Raw genomic sequence first — 25,200 nt, 5'->3', positions numbered from 1 at the left:
CCTCAGAACAAAATATCAATTAAGCTATAGCATGTATTAATTCTCTCTCGGTTTTGAAGACTTTTCTTGGCCACTGCAAAGCACTGTCACTGCAAAGCACTGCAAAGCACTGTCACTGGAGACTCCTTCCATAATTGGTAATTAAACATCTCCAAGTGTTATGATATCAAGAAAAATATATATTTTTTGTTAATGTTTATTGTTAAGGATATTATCAGTTAATATGAATAAACGACTCAAACAGATTCTAATAATCAGTCAAACCAACATAGACAAAAGGTCGTAGGTAGGACTCTTGCCGTGATGTTAAATCCGTTCGATTTTAGCGTGATTTAGGTTTGGCTCAAGGATTTGTGTTGATTTTGTTCACACAGACTTCCACACCAGAGCTCTGGTTACTCGGGCTTGGGGGAGCAGTCTGAGGTTAAAGCCTGAAAATAGCGTCTTGAGATCTTTTTGATCCTGGAAAAACACACATCCCTTTCTTTGCTCAGGTGCTGGGTAAATACGGCTCAGATACAAAGCTCAGCCCCTTAAAATCCTGTTTGAATGTCTAGGGGGTCTAAAGTCACCCTGGATTTATGTTTTTTTTTAACTCTTTTACCTTTTACCGGATGAGATCTCATACTCATTGTTAGTTGTTTGCTTAGGGAATAATGCACATTCAAGGTGCATTCACAAGTTTTGTGTGCCTGTGCAAACGCCAAAAGGCGCAAAGTTTTTCCCTGACGAAACTCTATACTCTGTCGACTTTCCAGAGGAGCCGCGTGCCCTCCAGAGTGCAGACACCCTAAACCCTGACTTCCTGTTAAAACAAACCCTGGAACAAAAATGGGGACAGGATTAGACAGGTTGGCGTTTTTGATGCAAGGATACTTTTTTGTGTTCAAGTAAATGAAAATATAAAGATAGAAGTATGTTTTAACCATGCCCCACCAAACCCACCAAGACACCAGGTAGTATCAAAAAGTTTCGCTTTGTTTACAAGAAATTGCTTAATTTGTTGAATTTTATACACTATCACCTTCAAAATAGTCCCCTTGCACAGCAATACAGCACTCCTTGAGTTCTCTAATGTGTCCTGGAAGCATGTCAAGCACAGGATCTCCGCAATGGTGTCGAAACGGCAACATTTGAGCTGTATCAAATGGTCAAAAAATGGTCAAAAATGCACACGTGGGCGAAATAGCAGACGTGGTAACGCACGTGGTCAGAAGAGCAACAGTTGCACAGCTCTCAGTGTACACAAGACGATGTCTTTTGGCACACTCATTATGAAGGTCGGTGCTCCCTGTGACTGTGCAGCCTTGTGCTGCCATATTTTTAGCATGCTGCAAAACTAGTCTCGAAACATTTTGGTACCACCTCGTATAAAACCACTTTAAAATTGTTGTGTAGTATTTTAGACAGGGCAAATCATTTTTTGATATATTTCTTATGTTCAGTGGTGGATACCTTTATTTTGTTCAGAAGATCTATCCATGGTAACAGCTCCCAAAGGATTTTCTACAGAATAGGCCTGAAATTTAGATAACTATATAGGTATAGACATATCTGCAACCTTAGTCTTCAAGATGGGAATGAACACTTTCTCTGCAAACTGTCAAGCTGCAAAAGGGATCATTTGTTCAAGGTCTTGAATTACAACTATGTGTTTAATTAATAAAAATTGTTAGCATTGGCAAAGAGCTTTGGTTTAAGAGTACATGCAGCAAATGACAGTACACGCCCATGCGTGTATTCCTTACATGCGTTACATATAAAAGCTAATATTTTATGCTAAAGGATAAAACAGTGATGGTTTTATGGCCAGGCCCACAGAATCTGGGCTTGTAAACCATCAAGCCGACGAGAAAGCTGCATTATGATGGTCTCATCAACACAATTACCTCAATGGGAAAATAAAATTACATATCAGCACACACCTGATTTCGCCTTTTTCAGCGATCCTTATTGACTACTTTTGAATCATTTTTCTCTCCAGTGTTGCAGGCAATGTTTTCGAGGTCTAATAGTTTTGGTTTAAACTTCCTTTCTCGGACCGCTGTTTATTTTGCCAGCGTCACAGCACAAGAAAAACCCAAAGTACAAGTTTTCCAAACCGCTGCTCCGAGAAGAGCCTCCCTGTCTCGGGCCTCCAGCACGTATACCCACACACACATATGCACACACAAACACACACCACATGTGTAGGTATATCCATTATTCTGCTCGTAAAGCTTCTCACACACATCTGAGAGTGGTTAGCTGTCGAAACACATGCTGCTTCAAAGCGCTGAGGAAAAGGAGAGACTGGTTTTCCTCCAACATTCCTTACAGATTGGAAATGGCTGCGTTAAAAAAAATTATTCCAACACGCTTTTGCCAGTACAACACACCTCCTGATATTCTGTGTCCAGGCTTTATGGTGAACAAAGGTGTGATGATGTACCTGTATGGTTAAAATGTTTACAGCAGTGTTACACTGATTAGACTTTGCGTATTTATTAGAGATTCTGTTTTGTATTTGCTTTAATTGGATGGTTTTGAAGCACAGGTCTCTTTGAGAGTCTATCGTGGGAAATGGCATATGTAGGAGTGTATTTGGTTGGGGAATTTTCACTCTAGTGCAGCATATACACTATATAAACAAAAGACCTGTTTTTGTTCCAGCCATATGTGGTTCTTCCCCAAACAGTTACTACAAAATTAGATCCGCACAATTGTATAGGACGTCTTTGGATGCGAGAGCATTAGATTTCCCCTTTAGTCGATTTAGGAGACTCAAACCTGTTCCAGCACGACATTGCGCCTGTGCACAAAGCCAGCTCCATGAACATATGGTTTGGAGTGGAAGATCTCCTGCTATACAGCTCTGACCTCAACCCTATTGGACACCTTGGTGATGAATTGGAACACTGACTGCATGCCACTCCTACATCACCTGACTTTACTAACACTCTTGTCTATGAATTAATCTTAGTGTAAAATATGTTTGTCACAATTAATGGTGGATTCTATTTATCATGAAAAGTAGCACTTTTTGGTTTAGTCCATGTCCACACATACAGATACAAATATGAAAAGCATGAAGCATAGAGGCATTGCGTTACACCCGTACTGGCCATTTTTGTGGTCGCTGAAATCCCTGTTCAGTGTGTACGTAGCGTCTCTTCCCGAACGTATGGCTCTGACACCCAATCCTGCTTTGAAGAGGAAAGAGGCCGTACGAAGGGAAAGGCTGGCGAAAAAGGCAGCTGAAATAAAACACTGTTCTATGTCACCTCGTTGTCACCTATGGCAACTCTGTTTCTTTCACCCGTGTCCTTCCCGACTTCAAACGCAGACGGGCGCCTGACTTTTTCCTCCACACTCTGACTTACTTCAAATAAACAGCCATTTTTGCTTAACAGACAGAGTCTGTGTACGATCTGGGCAGATATTTAACACACCCTGACATGCTTAAGAACATGGTGATCTGGGTTTTCTTTTCTTTTTTTTTTTTTTGGTGGAAAACGACAGGAGAGACTGGGGGGATGTCAAGTATCTGCCTGGATTTTGTGTGTGTGAAACTTGTGATTTGTAATCAAGACGACTTTTCAGAGGCTGCGCTCTGAAACGAAAGAGTAAAAAAGTGTACACTCGTCCAACAAGTTTTCTTAAGACATCTTTAGGATGTACTTGAAATGATATGGCTGAAAACGCTTGATGGCTTTTCAGAAATAATGTAAGAATGTATGGAAAAAAATTTTGTGTAGTGTAGATCATTATCTCAGAATCTCAATGTTATTAGTTAAATACATATGCTGCCTTGACTTATGAACTGAAATTATTGATTGCAGTCATACGTCTTTCATAGGCATTATTTTATCTGCAGAAATTCAGTCCATTTCCATTTTTGTTTAGTAATAGTGAACAGACTTGTGCTTCTACAACATTGCATTGTTGTTGTGTACATTTGTTCTACATCTCTGACCATGAGACACACCGGCAGACGTTTCTGCACTGCTCTGTCTCTTCAATTTACATCCTACCATCATTCATGTTGATACAGGCCTGGCTGATGGTATCAGCCTCAAGAATGTCACAGTATCAGCACATCTCTGTGTCTTTACCCCTATCATCGCACTACATACTCACACGGGGCGAGACCCAATTGTCTCCTCCCGTTTCACTGAAATCATTATCTCTGGCTCTTAAGCTCGCATTAAACCAGAAATGCTTCATGGTCAGGTTCACATCCCTGACTTTCTGCACTTCAAAGCTACATGCTTGAATTTGCAATGCTTCGGTATCGCTTGCATCCTGAAAATGCACCTTTCACATTATGGAATTCAGCTTTTCATTACTTTTTCATGTGATGAAAATTGCACTGTTATGACACCTGAGGTTGCAATCTGCATAAAACATATGAGGTGGGTATCAAAAAGTTTCAAGACTAGCTCTGTTTACAAGAAAGTATTTTATTTCTTTATTTTTTTTAACGCACATGGTCAGGATAGCACCAATTGCACCCCGAACGATGTCTCTTGGCACACTGATTTATGAAGGTCGGTGCTCCCTGTGACTGTGCGTGCAGCCTTGTGCTGCCATCTATTGGAATGTTACAAAACTAGTTTTAAACTGTTTGATACCACCTTGAAGACTAAAAATGTAAAGACAGCACTCTGGTCACATGCTTGTTTTCTTTTGTGAAGAGCCTGAACTTTATTTATTCAATCAATTTTTGAAGAATTTGTAAATGTCTTTTTTTTCAATCTATTGTTATGTTGTAATACATTTTGTTTATATATATATATATATATATATATATATATATATATATATATATATATATATATATATATATATATATATATATATATATAAACAGTTCAAAACTATTTTTATTGCTTTATGCATACAAAAAGGCACACTGTTATAAATTGATTCATGACACTTTTTAATAATAAATGTTATCCTTTAAAGCCAGAATTGAATCTCGAACGGAGTGTATCGCTACAGCCCTGCTGTTAAGCACTGAACAATTTATACCACACCATAATCTGGTGCATTGACATTCCCTGAAAGTTCATTGTCCCTATCACCTGCCTTAATTTGCATGAAAAAAAACGACAAAGAAAATATATGAAAATGAGGCACTGTTTGGCAAGTGACATCTCCTTTGTAGTTCTTGAGATCTAAGATCTGTGCAGCGCTTTAGTCGTTTCTAAACGGACTCTAAACCATCATTAAAGATAAGTGATTATTGTAAAATTTGATATTAGTTTTGATGGTGTGCCATTTTCTTCATGTTTGAAGTGAACTGCGCTTAAACATGGATTTTATATTTTCCAGAAAAATGAAACATAAATCAGGAAAACGAGTGACTGAATGTTTGTAGGATTAAAATAAAATGATCATTGTAACACGCAAAAACGATTTCAACTGTTTTAAAAAGATTCAAACAGTATAAAGGTCACAGCAAGGTCAGATGTCTGAAAAAGTTTTTCTTTAATCGCTTCATTTTTGTTTGAAGTATATTTCAAGGGTATTTATGTCCTACAGATTAGTAAAAACATGATCTAGACTTGTCGGCGGGGGTGGCATCCGAGTGTAATTGTTTAACTGTATATTTACTCCTTGTTCTCACTCCGTTTGCCAGGTGTGAGCAGACGTGCATCACTGACTCTGCGGTCCACACACTCTGTGCTCTGCTGTAGCTCTAAATTTAACCGCCCTCACGCTGTGTGTATTCGGCAGGCACAGGCAGACTGAAGGGGGGGATCTTTGATCTTGGCTCTTCGCCATGGATGAATTACACTACAGAATTTCACACGACACGTACAAAACCTGTTTCTCGGGTCAGTGCTGAGATGTTTGCAAAGTAGAAGTGCAAACGCATATAAGTCACAACAGTGTAACATCACTTTTTTTGTAATAAAACTTTAAGCATTATCACTACATCCCTAAAAACCCTGGGGAAAACCAGTAGCCTGAGAAAACTAGTGGAGAAAACTACTAAGGCCAAGCATCAATTGGTGCAAAACAGTATATATTGCTGGGTTTAAAAAAGTCTGAAGGCATTTTAAAATAAAAAAATTAATACAAAATATACAAATAATAAAAATTTTTAAAATGTAGGCTTTAAAAAGTCTAACATTTCCTGTTTTAAACAGGTCCTAATTTTCTGATGTCCATGTAACCCTACCTCTAGTTCCCATTGAAATGCTCCCGCAGTACTTTAAAATGTTTAGACTGTTTACTTAGAATGTCTTTATTTGTTTTGTTTACGTGGTGGTGTAGTGCTTTCTTTCACTAGTCCAAATATAATTCGCTGTGTTACAACTACAAATGAGACCAATGTACAACAGCCAATCAGCTTTTTGTTGCTGTGAATCTCTCTTCAATTTTTACATACGAAAAAAGGATTTTATTTTTCAGCCAACGCGAAGTGCAAGTTTAGCGATACTTGGATTGAAAAAATTAATTAAGGGCTGGGATAAAGCCAGTTGCTAATAATGTGTCCGTGTGTGTGTGTTTGTGTAGTTCATGTCGTGATATAGGTCTAAAATTCCATTCTTATGGTCTTAAAAAGTCTTTTGGTGAAACCTGCAGAAACCCTGTATATATAATGTTGGATCCCACTACATGAAGATTTTGGACATTGGACTTTCAGGATAAACAACTTCTTAATCAATATTCCAAAAAACATTCTATAGTCGCTGTTTCTCCTTCATTGAATATTTGAAGGCTTAAAGTCATGGAGGAGTTGATGTCGAATCTATAATGATCTCAGATGTTGAGCTAATTTATTGCTCAGGAGCTCCTGGTTCCACAACTCCAACTGACTGTAAAAGACTGTAGAAAGGACATTACTAATAATTGTACATTCCAGTGCTCATGATATTTCTCACTCTCTGGTGTTTGTAATGTTTTCATGATTTATAATCACACTTTTGATGTCATTTAAATGATTCTGGGTTCCCCTTTTGAGTCTGGTTTCTCTCAGGGTTTTGTCTTCATATCTAAGGGATTTTTTCCTTCCAACAGTCCAATTTTAGTTTCACAATTCTTAGATTCTTTAAAGCTGCTTTGAGACAATGTCCACTGTGAAAAGCACTATAGTAAAACATGTAATGGAATATAATATATTTTAAGTTTTTTTAATTTGTTTTACTCCACTTTGTTAATCTCGAGAATATACCCAGTGTATTCAATATGGACATGTTTGGCATAGTTTTGTTAAATGCCTCGTTTCCCACGCGCCTTCACGTCCAACCTACATAGGCGACTCTGTGTAGTGCTTATCTGTTGACCTGGTTAAGACCTCTGACCCATGTGAGGAACTTCACAGCTCTCACACACTGCAAGATTTAGACCACCAATGGTTTTAAACAGGACAGGGACTGAGTGTGGATGGGGGTGAAGGGGATGCTTTCGAACATGGACAGAGGAACAGTATGTGTGAGTTAAGAGGTCAGGAGTTGGGATGCATCTCCACAGTCCAACAAATCTCCAAGTCCACAGTCAAACAAATTACATTTACTTCGTTACTGTCCACCACTCATTAAATATTCTAGCAGAATATTAAGGGTGCTAGAATGTTTTCAAAGCTCTTCTTTCGATTTGCACCTCCTTTCAGATACCCTGACTGGAATTCACTCACTCTCAAATAAAAATTGCAAAAAAGTATAAAGTACAACTAAAATATAAATATATATATATTTGTGATCATCAAAATTTGAACAGTTCACATTTTTATCAAAATGCCTGCTTGGTTAAATCATATATAAAATCATATTTTATAATATTTTATAAAAATAGAATAAATCAAATATATAAGCAGGATAAAACGTATGTTTTTTAATTGAGTTTTTTTCTTAAAACTGTGTGAAAACGTGAAATGAAAAACCTTGACTTATGAATCCCTAGCGCTAGCGTTAGCTGCTAGCTACTTCCTGATTATCGGTTAACGCTAGCGCTATTGATTCTTTATTGTTTTCATGCATGCGCAAAATAAACCTAATTTCTGGTACAGAGTGAGTAGCCACAGTGACACTGCGCTAACTGTAGTTTCTCATTTATAGTTAGGTTTCAAACTACGATTATCGGGGGTTGACTGTACATCTGTTAGGAAACTCAGACTCTAACTACGTTCCGCACGTAAAGAGAACTGCATTCCGAAAGCCCTGTAACAAAACATTTCAGTACAAATATGTGTACTGTCACACCCATAATATATATATATATATATATATATATATATATATATATATATATATATATATATATATATATATATATATATATATATATATAATGTGTTTGGCCTGCGGGAAGAAGCTCCTCTTCATTCTTTCTGTGTTTGCCTTCAAGGATCGGGAAGCAACAGAAAAAATAGTCCATTGTTAGGATGGCTTTTACATGTATGGTTAATTTAGAGGAGCATTTTGCTCTAATAACAAGTTCTGGAGGTGGGTATAGAAAACCGAAGCACTCCATACGAATCAAGGGAGCACCGAAACTTCACACAAAGTAATTCGAGCTCGGGATCAAACCCTCAAGCTGTGGGGTAGCATTAAAAAAATTATTATAATTTTCATTTCTAACTTTCCATGTTTGCTGAAGACCACATTGTTACAACTCGTATAGGTATGTTGCATAGGGAAGTATTGCATTATATCTGCTGAATACAATAGAAACTTTTACCTCTAATTCACTTCTGGCTTATGTGTAGGGAAAATGGTTCGGTTACAACAGGTTTGTTGTAATAAAATGTAAAGTATTTCATATGTATGAAATATAAAGATACTTCTCTGACCGTCATACAATCTCTCCACTGGGTTAGGGGTGTTGTAGAATTGTTGCCTGTCTCTGATAAACACACAGAGCTCTGAGACACGAACACACCTTTCGAAGTTCTTCTTTTTCGTTGCTGTTGATACTTCTATTGTGCTGGAAAAGATGATTTGCGTTGAGAAAGAACTGTAATTGTTATTATTTAGAGTCTAAATCAAGTGCAAGAAGATCATATAATTTATATATATATATATATATATATATAAATCGAGGAATAAACTTAGATTTGTTGCAAACTTAACAAATAAGTGAGCTGGTATGTTTTTTTTCTGCAGTCAGGTTTAAAGGTGGTCCTTTAAAATGTTTTGCAGAGTTGCTCATGCTTTTGGAGAACACTATGGTACATTTATTTTTGGAGTGTGCAGGGAAAAGGGGCTAAAAGGGCTCTTAAAGGGGCCCCTAACATCTGGGAGAGATTTTCATTCAAGCAGAAGTTGAAGTTGCAGTCACTCACTCACTCACGCGCTCACTCCCTCCCTCACTTTCTCCATCAGTATGATGCAGACGGGAAGTACGGCTGAAATGAAGAAAACACAAAGCTCTCAGCTTGCCTTGTCTCCTTCTCACCGGATTATTACACAAGCACTCAGGTTCAGGCACAAGTGAGTACGCTGCGGCAATTTGATATATGAACAAAGCTGGCAGTGGCGTGCGCGCGCGCGCATGTGTGCGCGTGTGTCCAGCCGTGAACAGATGACGCCCTGATTTAGGGCTTAGTGGAACTTCAAAAGGCAGGGCCAAAGCTCTGTCTTCTCTGCGACCCCCGCTCTCTTTGCAGCTGTTGTTTCAGTGTGACCAAAGAGTTTCCTGAGTGCTTTATGTGCTGCCAAAACAAAGTTCTGCCTCACTTTTGACTTTTCACCTCAGGGTGAAAAAAAACAATGCCTTGTATGCAAACAGCACAGTGGCCTTTTGTTAACAGTAATCAGAGTTTAGAGTGGGATCTGAAGAATGACAAACTCTGATATAATACAGATCTAAAGGAGATTTGTAACTGTAATATCCATTAATAATGTTTTTGTAAAAGTGGAGTTTAATAAATAAAAAAATTGTTGAGAAATCGCTGTGGTTTAATAGGAATAAAGTGATCATCAATCAACCAACATATTAATCTGGTGCTGTAATTTTTAAAATGGAGAAAACAGGAAGTTATTTATTTCTAATCCAATTAATTAACATGAAAAAATTAAAAATGGTGAAACTTCATGCAGTATCAGTGGATCAGTAATTTTGTGCAAGATCGTAAACTTTTTTTTTTTTACTTTCCCCCCTTAGTTTATAAAACCACACCCACTCTTTGTCTTCAAATCAAACACATCTGGTTTTGAGTAGGGGCCGAGTTTCCTGTGTAACTGAGACCGCTTCACCGCCTCTCCTGTTACAGGTCATCGGATCACAGGCTTTCTTTGTGTTTTCTTTTCATCATTCTGGCGGCCATTCGAACGCTCCAGCAAGAGATTTAAAGTTTCTTCACCAAGACCCTCTTGAGTTCTGTTTTGTTAATGAAAAGTAACTACCATTCCTCGTGTACAAAATCGACAAGAGAAAGTAGCGTGCTCGTGCTCTCGTTCACATAACACAGACGTCAGCAAAAATCATCCTGCTGTAGGAGTCTCCAGCGTCAAAGCTGTAATTCATAGTTTTGCATGGTTTTATTCATTTCCAACATGTGGATCATTACAGCTTTATCAATATATATACATTCTTTTTTAAGTATTTTGGTATTTACGCACATTTAAAGGCAAATCTTTTTGTACTTTCAATCAAGTGAAGGTTTAAAACTTTTACTGGAGTCCTATTTTACCTAGTGCATCTCTACTTTTACTCAAGTACATGGTTTGTGTACTTCATCCAACACTGTAAATAACACATAATATTAAATATTAACAATAGCAAAAATATTAAAAAATAATATTCTGTCATTTAAGTGATTATTAAAAAAAAAGGAAAGCTTGTATTTTTCTTTAAACTTGTACTATTTTTTCTACCAACAAAAAAAAATCTTTAAAAAAATTTACACTAAAAGCATGTTATTAATTGTTTAGTGAGAATTAAACATTTTGAAGCACTCAGGACACCACCAAACGTAATCATGCACATATTTCCTTGTCCTTGTATATGTCTACACGATTATATGAGCTAATTAATGAATAAAGATTATAAAATGTAAAATAGATGATACAATCTAAAGACCATTTAAAACTGTGCAAGTGTAAATAAATAGATGAATAATTTCTTTTAACTAAATCATATAAAATAAGGCAGAATCTAAATATAGGCCCAATAGGCACAATTATACCCTTTGGCACATAAGTTCCACTGGAGTGGACATTGTATTTTCTGTTACGGAAAAAATTCTAATAAAAATCTGGATAAATGTATTTCTAACACCTTAATTAGCTGAAAAAGATTTTTTTTTACCACTTATACACTTTTTATAACACTTATTATTGAGGTACTTGGTTCATCTCCTCTTCCATCCCCCAATTTGAAAACAACAAAGAGATACAAAGACGAACAGTTAAATGGACTCGTGGACAATGCTGTGAGAGGACAGGACATGGTGGTTGGGACATGATACTGCAAATTGAATGGTTTAAAACGGCGTCCAAATATCTGTCCACTTTAGTGGACGCCATGTACAAAAAGGATTATAAATGAAATCATAAATGCTGTCAAGTGGAAGACAAGAGGATTAAAACACTTGGAAAAGCTGTAACGTTTCAATATCCTTAGTGTCTTTTTAAGTATTTATCTCATTTCTTTTATTGTTCAGCTTGACTTATTATATTGACTTACATTGCAAGGTGCTTCTGTCTTGCAGTTTCTTTCGCTCCCTTGTCCTTTTCACCAGTCGGATTAAACAATGCTTTATCATGTTACTTCCACAGCGAGAGAAGAGACTCAACATAATCTCGTCTATAAATAAAGAGAATACATAAACCCTGTGGGTGGTCTCTTTACCAAGGCCCCTCGTATGTTGCCCGTTTTTGTTTCATTTTTTCTTTCTCTTTATCCCTATTTGTCATGTTTTGTTTCGACTTTTGATCCGTTGTCTTTCTTTCATTCGCCAAATGTCTCATCCTCTTCACTCAGTACCCCATCCATGACCTGTGATCCTTGATCTCTGATCTCTGGCAGATCCCCTGCAGAGCTGTTCTACAGACTCGGCCTGAACATCGAACATTTTTCCCTCAACATGGCCAATATTTTACTTCATTCTTTATAAACTCGATTAGTCTTTTATAAAGATTCACAGACGTTTCACTGAACGTGTCTCAGTCTCAGTCTTCTTTGTATTACAGCAGTCTGTTTTATTTTTTTTATTGTAGTGCTCAACAGGTCGGGATTCGTAAGTGTGGTTTTGCGTTTTTGTGCCACTGCTTTTCCTGATGAGCTACATAAGAGACAAACTCTCTTGCTTTCTGTAGTCTTTCTCTGTCGAGCTCTGAACGTTTAGAAGAATTTCCCACTTTTATTACTTCTTTATTACTATAAAGAGCAGATCGCTTATGTTTGAGTAATGTCTCCCCACCAATGACTTAAATTAATAAAATTAATTACATTCCAATAATTTGTTAAAATGATGTCAACCTTTCACTCAATTATAAACATTATACTAATGTGTATGGCCTCTCTCAGAACAGCCTCAGCAGCACTGTAGCCTCTTCATAGTGCAAATTCCACAATGATTTGGATGTTTTCCTTTGCTCGGAAATGCCTTTCTGCTCACCACAGTCGTAAAGAGTGGTTACCAAAGTCTTTCTATCAGGTCGAACCAGTCTGGCAACCAGGCGGCAGGTTCAGTCGGCATGCCATGGTCAAAGTCACTAAGGTCACATTGTTCTTGTTCACATTGTGATGTGTGGGGTGAACATTATCATGATTTTTGCATTGGCGTAAAATTCGCTTGAGTTTTGTTTGTACAACGCTTGTGGAATTGTCGCAAAGCAGCCTTAAAGAGTTCATGTAGGTTTAGATCAGTTACGAGAATGTCAACAGAGACAGCGGCGAGGAAAACCTCCGCGATTTTTAACCGCCTAGCACCTACACTATATGGACTAAAGTACTCGGACACCTGACTTTTCAAGCCGTATGTGGTTCTTTCCCCAACCACTAAATTGGAGGCATGAAATTGTATAGGGTGTCTTTGGGTGCGGTGGCATCAAGTTTTCCATTAACCTGAGCTAGGAGACCCAAACCTGTTCCAGCATGACAATTCCCCCTGTGCATAAAACCAGCTCTTTAAAGATATGGTTTACATGGGTTGAACTCAGAAGATCTTGAATGGCCTACTAAAGAGCTCAGACCTCAACCCTATTGAACACCTTTGGTATTTATTGGAAAGCTGACTGCAGCCCAGGGCTCCCCACCTCACCTACATCAGTACCTGCTTTATAGAGATATATAGAGACATTATGTAAAAAAAAATAATGCTTGGAAGGAAGTAGCAGAGTTTGTTGGTGCCTTTGGTGAGTGGGAAATCAGAATTTTTTGCTAATCTGCCAATTAATTCAGTACAGAGTCTGGCTTGCAACGTGTAAATCAAACAAGTGATTTTTAACCCCGCTTAGCATTTTACTTTAAATCTTTTGAATACATGGAACATTTTGGAGGAAAAAATCCTAATAATGTTGTAGAAATGTGTTCAGGTAATTGTATTATGGTATATTTTGCTGTCATTTCCAAAGATGTAAACACACACACACACACACACACACACACAAACACAAACACACAAACACACAAATGAACCTGATAAGCAGAGAGATGTTCACTGCGTTGTCTCTGTCTCACTAGCATGTCTCTCTCTTTGTCTCTCTGTCTCCCACCTTGTAGGACTTGGACAGCTGTGAGTTTAAGGATGGACATTTTGGAGACCACCACTGTCCTTTAGAGGGTGTGTATGCACAAACACACTTCACCCCACTTGATGTCTATTTCGAATTTGTGTTATGTGAAAAATCTTGTATTACAGAAACACAGGATTAAATGATAAATTGTGATTTTGAACTAGGACTATTAATGAATTACTGAAATGAATGTGATTTTTGGAATGGAGCTAAATGAATTGTTCAAATCCAATACCCTCGTAAGAGTCTAGTAACATTATTTTGTTTAATATTGATATCACATTGTAAAATCGCCATCACCTCATATTAGTGATTTGTTTATAAGAGTTTAATTTGTGTAATTGTTTAACAGCATGCATTTAATGTCATATAACGTGTGTGTGTGTGTGTGTGTGTGTGTGTGTGTGTGTGTGTGTGTGTGTGTGTGTAGTGGTCCTGCCTTCTGAGAAAGCGGAGGGCCGTGAGAGCTCTGTGCAGTTTGTGAACGGTGTTGAAGTAGAGAGAGAGAGCAATAAAGCAAGGAAACGCATCAGTCTAAATGTAAGAACACACACACACACACACACACACACACACACACACACACACACACACACACACACACACACACACACTCAGTGAATGACTGAAAAGTGCACATGATTGTATAGCTGTGTAGTAATAAAATATAGACTGTTACACATCAAAGTACGCAGTCAGCGGCAGAGAGATATAATTTCACTCTCCTGTTTCAAAACATACACAAAAAAAACTTTTTTCTCCATCAAAGAGTTTTGTCTCTGTCTGGCCCTGTGCATGTCTGCATTCCTAATGTTTCCCCATTACAGGCAAATTAATAGACAGGGTCTGCCAAATGACTGTAACTGAGAATGGGGCAGACACAACCCCCCCCACCCCCCGTCTCTCCCCACATGCTGCGACTACATCCAAGGCGAATCAGAGTTAAAGAGCTCTTTAGTAATCTGTTCCTAATGAAGAATAGAAAAGCAAAGGTTGAAAACCTCTTTGTCTTTCTCACAGCGCCACCTGCATGTCTGTGTTTGTGCGTGTCACAGGAGCTGGAGTGTGATGTGTCTGTGGAGGGCGATAACAGGCAGGAGTGGGTCTTCACCCTGTATGACTTTGACAACAGCGGCAAAGTGACCAAAGAGGTGAGATCGCACAACCGCCATCTTTCATGTAATGTGATTTCAATAATGACTTCGAATATCCAAGTCTAGTAAATTCTCAAACCTGATTAGCTGAAAAGCGTTAAATAAGTTATTTTCAATACGATGTCATGGAAGCGTGTTGTTATGAATGATGAATGGAATCATTGATACAGTGAGGTTGTTTAACGCTAATGGAAGGAGTGTCCAGAGTTACTGTAGCACTTTACACCACAGGACAGGGGTTGTACTGCAAATTCTCATTAACGTTTTTTTGTTTTAATAATTTTATAGAGAAAAATGAACGACTGTTTAAACAGTAGCTATTATAACGTAAATAATAACAGGAAGTAACTTGTACTTCCTATGTAGTTATTAATGTTCAAGTTCGACCGATTTTTTTTTATTAATTGGCACTGATAGTTGATTGCTGGGACTATCGGATACTGCTGGAGGGACTGAGAAGGTCCGATGTCATTACATTGTTCGAGAGCGGCCTCTAGAGGCGAATCACTGACGCACTGTTTGTCGACATGCTTTATGATGACAAGAAGAGCCCACTCACTGGATACCATGCACACCAGCTCTGTTTTCTCCATAATAATTTGAAGCTTCTTTACTTTCAATATTAAAATAAAACTAGAACTAGAAATGGGCCATGTTAGATTTGAATCACGTGCAGTTCCAGGACTAGTTAAGTTTCTTCCTGTTTCAAAAGTTACAATTTAGAATTTTGAGCAAAAAAACACAATCTGCCGTCTCCTGCAAATATAGGCATAAAGATATCCATGATATGATATATAGAGGTCGACTCATTCATTGGTTTTGCCGATAAATCGCCACTAATAGGAGCTATCAGCAAAAAGCCATAACGATTTTCCTTATACAGTACGAGAGCGGCCTCTAGAGGCAAATCACTGGAATCACGTGCTGTTTATTTGAGGCGTCTGTAACTGTGATTATTAATTTGGAGTGTTACTTTTTGCTTCAGATTGAATGCATGTCTTTATTTTCCTTAATATTTATTGATATAATTACTTATTTCATTCAGCACATTTTCATGATTCAGTTCTGTTTTTGGATTTTTTATTTTTTTAAATAAATTTCAGTACAGAGTATGTGACATAGAGTGTACATAGAATGTTTGTTTGTTTGTTTTTTATCCGGTATCCATTAAAAAAAAAAAAAAAAAATTGTATATCGGCAAGTACGATCCAATCTAGCTTCCGGTATCTGTAAAATCCAATATGATGGAATATGATGGAATTATGAAAACGTGAAATTTGTTTTCTAATTTATTTTTCTCTCAGGACATGTCGAGTCTTATGCATACGATCTACGACGTAGTGGATGCTTCAGTAAACCGGCCAAGCCACATTAAAAGCAAAACGCTCCGTGTGAAACTGACCGTCACCCCTGAGCCCAGTCCCCGGCGGAGAGAACACACCACACAGACTGGGACAGGTACACAAGTAGCTACAGAGATTGAACTCAGTTCCATTAAAACTTAAATTAATGACTGCTTTATTTGCTTTGAGGAATTAACAGTGTAGTGTACTTACTTTTTTCTTTCCTATCTCAGAAAGGGACTGGAGCTGTAGCCGTGTAGACGGCACACAGCAGGAAGAGGTGCGTGAGAGGGGAGAGAAACGCCACTCTTCACACATGAGGTTAGAAACCACTAAAGATTTGGTTCTGTTTAAGCGTCTAAAAGTTTGGCTTGTGGGTTCACTGTACTAGACCTTGACATGAAAATGTTTGAAGTTGCATAGAGGTTTATACAATCTCATTCATTTTTTGGTAATTGTTTCACTCGTCATAAGGCAGATCGTCATACCAGAGACTATGGATAGAAACATTAGCTGTAAGTTTTCACCGCCTTCAGTCTTTTATGGATTTTAATTTTACATATTTTCAGCATCTCTCTGGTCTGAACCGACGACTCGTTAACAAAAAATTAACGGCAAAAATGTGCAGAATGTTTAAAGACAACAGGACAAAGAAGTGCATTCATTCCCCCTGCATCAAATTCAAAACAGATGTCCTGCTTGTCAAAGGGGTAAAGGGAAGCTATTGAACAAACCTTTAACTACTTAAAATGTTGTTATTTATAACCATCAACTGTTTATTCAGATGCAACTGGTTCTGGCATTTAGTCATGCTAGTTGCTAAATTGTCCCTTTCTACAAAATGAAATTATTTTGTCAAATATTAACTGGGTAGAAGTGATCCAAACACTTTAAGCTTAAAGACACTGTGATTTTTATTAATGAACGGAAAACAGAGGAACGGAAAACACAGTTTCTCAGACCACCTGCTGTTTTGGTTGGCAGTTTGGTTGTGGTAGTTTTTCCCTTGAAACATTCGCCATGGCTGCTCATCAAGGATAAAGACACATTGTTCACCTTAACCGTTAAATTCTGTAAAGCTGCTTTGAGACAATGTCTGTTGTGAAAATTGCTATAGAAATATATTATATTTACAATAAAATATACACATTATAATAATAATTATATATATATATATATATATATATATATATATATATATATATATATATATATATATATATACACACATTAAAAAAAAGAGTATTTTTCAGGGAACCTCTAGAGAGGAATCATTACTGTGTGGATGAGAACACAGAGAGGAGGAATCACTACTTGGACCTGGCTGGCATTGAAAACTACACATCCAGATTCGAAAGTGAGTGAGATTAGATTTTGGGGTTTGTCTCAAACAATTGTATTTGAAATAGATACTACTGATTATACACATAAAAACCGTGATCCTCTGCATGTCAAACATTTGTTTGCTTGTAGCACCATCTTGTGGTTGAAAGCAATAATTAATTATTTAGTATATTTAAACTAACAAAAATGGTAAGGTGTCATTAAACTTATTATATTCCCAGGATTAAAAAAATGATTCATTGTTTTTTCATAGTTTGCATTGTCAGGTTTTTTTTAGAATTAATCTAACACCTTTTTGTTATATTGTTTTTTTTTTTTCCAGCCACAGTGCCCCCTACAGAGCACCAGGATAATTTATCACGCCCATCTCACTCTCAGAGCCGCTCTCGCTCCCATGAGCCGGACTCGCACTCCCAGCAGCAGCGCCGCTCACAGCTCATCGCCGATCACTGCGCCTCTCGTGCTCTCCTCCCCACCAGACCCCATAAAGGGGCGTCTAAAGCGGGCGGCCCCAACGCAACGAGGGCCAGCAAGTGCTATGGGCATCACAGCGGCCAGGACGTGTACCACCTGCCCCAGCAGAGCCAGTCTCAGCCGCACACACACTCTCAGCACCCCCTGCAACACAGCCACAGCAAAAGGCTGAGATCCAGAACGCACAGCAAACATACTCCACATTTACCCGATCAGGAACACACAAACACCGCAGGATTTGTGGTGCCCATGGTACAACGACACGAGCATCATCACCACCATGAGCATCATCATCATCATCACTACCATCACTACCATCAGACATGATTGTGCACACACAATATATCTATATATATTACACACACACAAATACAGATGGATCAAGGCTATGTGGAGACAGATGTTAAAATCTGGAGACGTTGCTTTCTGCTCAAATTTGCACACTTTTCCTACCCTCTGAGTGTGTGCCGTTTTAATTACATACTCCAGGAATCGTTTTTTTTATCCAATCTCAGGTGAAAGCTGCTGCTGTTGAAACTTTTCAGTGAAACAGCTACTTTTATCTCGGTTACCGGCTCTGGACCGAGGGACCTCTTTCTTACCAGGGTACACATCACCACTGCCAGTTAATGCAAAAATATATCCTTGTACGAATGAAAATGTATGACTATAAACATGTATTGTTTAATTATACAGACAGCGTATGCATATTTATCATGTTCAGTATGTATGAATATATATTTTATCTTGTTTTTATACATATTTTAATAAAATACTTCATATGCATTATCGATGTTTGAGTTATTTCATTTTATTCATCTGATGTCTTTTTAACCCATGGGTTCCTTTTAAATGAGGTTAAACTAATTGCATTTTGAATGTAACCGCAACATTAATAAAAGTAGGAAAACTGTTGTATTTTTTTATTTATATTTTTGTGTAGTTGCTTGAAAGATCTTATGCTGAGCGATTAAGATTTAGGAACAGGTACACAATGTATTTTCAGTATTTCAACGAACTCATAAATGGAAAGAGTTTAAAACTTGTTTGGAGAAATGCTATAACTCCACCCAGGAAAGAAATTTTAGTATGTAAAAAGTTGTTGGTGGTTTGGCTACAAGAAGCAAATTCCACTTTGGGTTCTGCTTCTGACAGCCAAGAACAGAAAATTGAGGTACAGTGGTCACAAGCTCTCCAAAATCGGACAGGTTTGAAACCTGTAAAAATGTTTTAATGAATCATAATTTGTTTTGAGGTGAACAGATGGTCAGAATTTGGTCTGGCACTAATTTGAGGAAGATATGGACTGGTGGATGTGGTGTGGGGAATTATTTTTGGATCTGTTAATACTATTCAGCCATTGCTTAATAGCCCTAACCATATCGGTTGGGTTACCTATCAAAGGTCTGGCAACGTGTGTGCGTGTGTAACAGAAAGATCTGACATGAGAACCAAGAGTGGTTACACGCGTACCTATAACTAAGGTTCTGTTTTGACAATGTGCACTTCATTTATGGCAAAATTTCGTTTCCTCCTAAATTTACATTACATTTACAGCATTTAGCAGAACCTTATTCAGAGCGATTTATAACCAAATAGGAGAGGTCTCTTCATCATGGCACCTGTTAGTGGGTGAAATACATTAAACAGCAAGTGAACAATTTGTCCTCAAAGTTGATGTGTTAGAAGCAGGAAAAATGGGCAAGCGTAAGGATTTAATCGAGTTTAAAAAGGGCCAAATTGTGACAGCTAGACGTCTGGGGATGCAGCTCTTGTGGGATGTTCCCGGTCTGCAGTGGTCAGAATGTATCAAAAGTGGTCCAAGAAAGGAACAGTGGCGAACCGGTGACAGGGTCATGGGTGCCCACTGACGCATGTGGGGAGTGAAGGCTGGACCGTGTGTTCCGATCCAACAGACGAGCTCCTGTAGCTCAAATTGCTGAAGAAGTGAATGCTGTTAGGACTGTTTAGGCAGCAAAAGGGGAACCAACACAATATTAGTCAGGTGGTCATAATTGTAATGCCTGATCAGTGTGTCAAAGTAAGCTTTGGTAGTGTTAGGGGAACTATTTAAAACAAAAGAAATGTATTAAAATGAATCGTATCCATAAAATAAAAATTTGCATTAATTCAAGTCAAATATGAACATGAATTGTGATACATACACAATTGTTTTTGGTAATTGTATTAATGCTACCAAGTTGTCCCTGCGGAAAGCGGAACTCTTCTTTTCTGCTGCTTTGTTGAAGTCCGGAACCTTTTCAATGAGAAACCCGTGTCTCATTTTTGACGCTCCATTAAGAAACCTTAGCGGTCATTCGGTAACGTATTACATTTATTAAGATTTAAATGCACAACAATTAATTAGACATATTTATTAAGCTAATGAGGAGATCTTTGTCATGAAAAAGGTGTAAATTTAAATCGCTGTTTGATGTTAGCCATGTGGCGTGTAGTTCTCTAGTTTCTAGTCGTGAGCTGAATCCCAAATAACTCATGATCTTTAAACAAGGGCCCTATACAGGGCATAGGGGGTACTTAGGATTCAACTTTAATTGAGGCTGCATTGGGTATTTATTTTAAATACATTATTGTAAAATGCAAATGAAAAGAGATGTTGGTCATAAATGTGGCTCAGCACTGAGTGTGGTTAATGAGCTGTTATTTCTTTCTCTTGACAGGTCCAGGAGTAGTTTCTTTATTTGATAGTTTTTGAGAAATGACGCTTTTTCATTTTGGGAATTGTATTGCCCTGGCTTATTTCCCCTACTTCATTACATACAAATGCAGCGGATTGTAAGTGCTCTCTTCTTGCCCCATTATTTTATTTGTGTGTGTGTGTGTGTGTGTGTGTGGGGGGGGGGGAATGGTTGTATTTGTTGTGTGTAAAATCTGAAGAGTAAGAGGTTATACTCAGTCTGGAATGAGAAGCGGTGGTGCAGTGAAGCTTAATCCTCTTACATGAGCTTTTACAATCTCCTTCCCGTGTTCTTCCTTTCAGCTTTCAATGTCCTTCCCTCTGAGCTTCCGCTAAACTTCCATTAAGCTTCTACTGAACTTCCATTGGTATTCCCCTCCACCTTCCACTTACCTTCTACTCAACGTACACTGATCTTCCCCTGAAGTTCATTTGAGCTTTTACTGAAGTTTCCTTCCTTTCCCCTGAACTCCCTTTAAGCTTCCTTTAACCTTAACCTTACCTTTTATTACGCTTCCCCTCTTCTTCCCCCTGTCCTTACCCTAAATTTCTGAGCTTCCCCTTACCTTTCCTTAACCTTCCCCTGAGCTTTCCCCTGAGCTTTCCCCTGAGCTTTCCCCTGAGCTTTCCCCTGAGCTTTCCCCTGAGCTTTCCCCTGCGATTCTTCCTGCGCCTTCCAATGCATCACTTGTAGTTTTTTTTTGCATTGTGTTGCATTAAAATTTTAAATTAACCCAATGTAAATATGTAGTCTACAAAAATCAGTTTCATGGTATCAATCAACCAGTCACATTAATTTATAAAGCACATACGAAAACAATGCCTCTTGACCAAAGTGCTATAAAAGAAATAAAGATTTACACTGTTACAATGTTTTATATCGAAAAACATCTGTTCAAATAATCTAATCTCTTTCAGATCAGAATACAATGCGTTCTGGAGATGTGTTCAAGCAGGAGCTACTTACCTCTTTGTACAGCTATGCAAGGTGAGGACTTTTCCTTCTTCGACATAACGAATGCAACTCAAAAATTTATGCTCAGAGCCGTTTTTGTTTTTTGGCCTACAGATGCTGTTCCTTGCTACGTTTTTTCCTACCTGGGAAGGCGGTGCTGGTGTGTATGACTTTGTCGGGGTAAGTGACTTGCAGTAACAAACCTCGCTGCAGTTAAAGAACTGATCATGTAGATTTGGTTACATTTATTAATCACAGAATCTCCCGTGTTTTTTTTTTTTTCGCATTGTACCTTCAAGCATAACTACAGATCTATTACAGTTTTTCAACATTACGGACTTGGAGGGTTTCCGCCACAGAGACTGACAATCTGCTTTTATTTGATTGTGTTTCATTATATTTTGCCGCTGACTTTTCCATCCATGTGTGGTTCTTCCTTAAACTGTTCTCACAGTCAGAGCCACACAATTGTATATGGTGTATTTGGATGCAGTAGGATTAAATACTTCCTTCACTTGAACTAGAGGAATAGAAGAGGCCAAATGAAAACCTTCAATGCAAACACACATTAATTTTACGACGTATTACTCAGCACTTTGTTTTTTACAGGATGGTAGACATTTGCATTTTTTTTTTTTACCCCAACTAAAATGGCAAAATTTTTTATTTAATTAGAAATCAGATTTAACTATGGTTAATAATGAGGTGTTGTCCTGCAGGAATTCATGAAGGCCACAGTAGACATGGCAGATCTACTAGGGCTTCACCTCGTCATGTCCAGAAATGCTGGAAAGGGAGAGTACAAAATAATGGTTGCAGCCATGGGCTGGGCCACAGCGGAACTGGTTATGTCGAGGTAACCCCCCCCACACATCCAAACACACACACACACACACACACACACACACACAGACACACACACAGACACACATCATGGCAATACTTTAAATATTCAGTTATCGTAGACACCGTACATTCTTTAGCTTTTAGTTTAGTTTTTAAAGTTACTAATTTAAATCAAAAAAATGTAAGTATGTAGAAAAGTATTTTCTAAACACAGACGGTAAAAGAAAGTCTTTTGAAATCATAGGGCATACAAGTAAATAGCAATAGCCAATAATTTACTAGATTTTTTTTCGTTTTCTTTTCTGAGAAATAGTTATGGTGGTCTAGTGGTTAGGATGCGGCGCTCTCACCGCTGCGGCCCGGGTTCAATCCCCGGTCAGGGAACCAATCCCAGCCATTAGGGTTGCACAAGCCAGTGCACTCTTAGTGCCGGTCCCAAGCCCGGATAAATGGGGAGGGTTGCGTTAGGAAGGGCATCCAGTGTAAAAACGTGCCAAATCAAACATGCAGATCATAAATACGGATGATCCGCTGTGGCGACCCCTAATGAGAGAAGCCGAAAGAAAGTTTAGATATGTATGGTCATACAATCATTGCTGAAGCAGCAAATCTAACGGTAGTCTAGTACTGCACTGGGTTTTGTAGCATATAGAATATTATTGTGAAGAATAACTGTTGTGTGAAGCGGATTTATAATAAAAAAACGCTATAATTTCAGTGTGTTTGTGTTCCCTCTCCAGGTGTATTCCCTTATGGGTCGGTGCTCGAGGAATTGAATTTGACTGGAAATACATCCAAATGAGCTTCGATTCCAACATCAGTTTGGTAAGAGGAGGTGTATTTATTGTGATACTTTGACTTATTACTTATATAAACCCACTGTGTTTAATAATATCGCCTGATCTGCTCACAGCCTGAGAACTATTACTTCCAGTGTTCACTTCTGTTGTGCTGCTGCTCCATAGGTTTAGGATTTGCTTTGTAGTGTGAATGTGTGCGACTACGCATCGGATCAGCAGCTCGTGTTCTTATTTTCTGATGTAGGTTCACTACATCGCCATGGCCGCAGTGGTGTGGATGTTTACGCGGTACGACCTGCCGAAAAGTTTCCGCTTGCCAGTGACCGTTCTGCTGGGGCTCTGTGTGTACAAGGCATTTTTAATGGAGTGAGTATCTCAGCATTTAAGAGGAACATTGCACAATATTTACTTAAAAAACTATATATTTCAAATTAGAAATGACTGGAATGTAATAAGTTTGAAACATTTCCAGGTTGTTTTGTGTGTCTTACGCGATGATTCTGGTATTCATCAGATGCATTATGCACCACAGGTTCTTCTACTCGTTTTTCTCGTGATGATAGGATAGAGAAGAATTTCCCGATTTCACTCTTTCAGGTTTTGATTGAGGGCCGACCCTGGAATTCTGGCCGTTGGCTAATTTTCCAAATAAAAATTTTTCCCAAAAAACATTTGATTTCCCCAGAGATGATACATGTATTTCAAATATAAAATATTTTGTCATTTGTACTTTATCGGGTTGATGAAAATGGCTTAATATTTTGTATCAAAATAATTTAGTGTTTTGTAGTTATAAAATACTGTAAAATACGTTGTAAGAAGTTCTACATGATCACGACATAAAAATGCGGCCTCTGATTGGTGCCTACTTAGTAGTTTGCACAGATTTTTTGAGATCAGAACAGAAAATCGATCCATATAGAAGAAGGTGGTGAAGGTAAGAAGCTTTCAAATAGGCATCCAATGACTGATAAATAAATATCTTCCAAATATTGTAGCCTAATTGAAGTAGCTGTTTAGTGGGATCATGATTTTGCATTACATTGCATGACACATAATATATGATTATATTTATAATTAACAATTAAATGATGAATCAGTTAGAAACTAGTTGAATTTCTTATGAATGACGTGTTTGTCATTGAGTCGGTGCTGCTGATGTAAAGCAGCCCTTCGTTACCAAACACCAAGTAAATAAATTAGGATACAATTATGAGTCTTTTACAAACTTTACGTTACTTTCAAACTAACCCTCATTTAGGAGATTACAGGGAAATTGTATGTGAATATTTAATCTGTTAACTGGTTGCATATGTCTGATTAATTGCGAGACTCAGCCAGAGAAAAGCTGTTGCTCTCAAACATTGTTTACTTAATCAACTGAGTCAGAGAAATGATGAAGGAACAAATCAAATAGACCAATTAAAGTAATGTTTACAAAGAAATTTCATGTTTTCTTGTATTTTTTTATTTATTTTTAAAATACAGATATCTAGTAGTTTATTTTGATACATAGTGTGGCTGCTGCATTATGTTGTTTATTTTGATACACCCTTAAAGTTAAGGTATTTGGTATTTTATTTTAAAGTAAACCATTGGATTGCAGCTCGTAGAGGTTTTGAATATTTTGGAAAACACATGTTACTATACACACTTTCTTTTTCTCCTCCGCCAGGTTGTTTGTTCACGTGTTCCTCCTGGGCAGCTGGACGGCGCTGTTGGTAAAAGCCGTGTTAACGGGTGCCATCTCGGTCTGCTCCCTCTTCCTGTTTATCACACTGGTTCACAGCAACTAAGGCTTTTCTTATTCACCGGGGGGCAGCGAGACGACTCTCTGATGTCTGTTGTATTTTTTTATTTGTCTTTATAATTAACTAAAATATACTAAAATAACTCATGTTTTGTTTGTTCAT

The 25,200-nt window shown here is 37.9% G+C and overlaps 2 protein-coding genes across 2 annotated transcripts in view; both read left to right on the top strand.

Annotated features, from left to right (window-relative positions):
- Nucleotides 1–18,774, top strand: part of nkd2b (NKD inhibitor of WNT signaling pathway 2b) — a 28,648-nt gene extending 9,874 nt beyond the window's left edge. Inside the window, exons 4-10 of the mRNA XM_083530122.1 lie at nucleotides 13,660–13,720; nucleotides 14,104–14,213; nucleotides 14,729–14,824; nucleotides 16,132–16,285; nucleotides 16,404–16,491; nucleotides 17,424–17,527; nucleotides 17,837–18,774. Coding sequence (XP_083386248.1) covers nucleotides 13,660–13,720; nucleotides 14,104–14,213; nucleotides 14,729–14,824; nucleotides 16,132–16,285; nucleotides 16,404–16,491; nucleotides 17,424–17,527; nucleotides 17,837–18,315 — 1,092 coding nt within the window. The 3' untranslated portion in view covers nucleotides 18,316–18,774. The remainder of the gene's footprint in view (nucleotides 1–13,659; nucleotides 13,721–14,103; nucleotides 14,214–14,728; nucleotides 14,825–16,131; nucleotides 16,286–16,403; nucleotides 16,492–17,423; nucleotides 17,528–17,836) is intronic.
- Nucleotides 18,775–20,213: 1,439 nt separating this feature from the next.
- tmem147 (transmembrane protein 147) lies at nucleotides 20,214–25,184 on the top strand. The gene is made up of 8 exons (XM_083530133.1): nucleotides 20,214–20,309; nucleotides 20,670–20,784; nucleotides 21,605–21,674; nucleotides 21,756–21,821; nucleotides 22,361–22,497; nucleotides 23,228–23,312; nucleotides 23,532–23,653; nucleotides 24,963–25,184. Exons 2-8 carry the CDS (start codon nucleotides 20,708–20,710, stop codon nucleotides 25,081–25,083), a joined length of 678 nt encoding a protein of 225 aa, XP_083386259.1. The 5' UTR covers nucleotides 20,214–20,309; nucleotides 20,670–20,707; the 3' UTR covers nucleotides 25,084–25,184.
- Nucleotides 25,185–25,200: the final 16 nt, after the last annotated feature.

Source organism: Silurus aristotelis (assembly GCF_946808225.1).
Source record: "Silurus aristotelis genome assembly, chromosome: 25".
NCBI classification, from domain to species: Eukaryota; Metazoa; Chordata; class Actinopteri; order Siluriformes; family Siluridae; genus Silurus; species Silurus aristotelis.
Note: the sequence above shows the minus strand (reverse complement) of the source record. Positions and strands in the feature narration are given on the sequence as shown.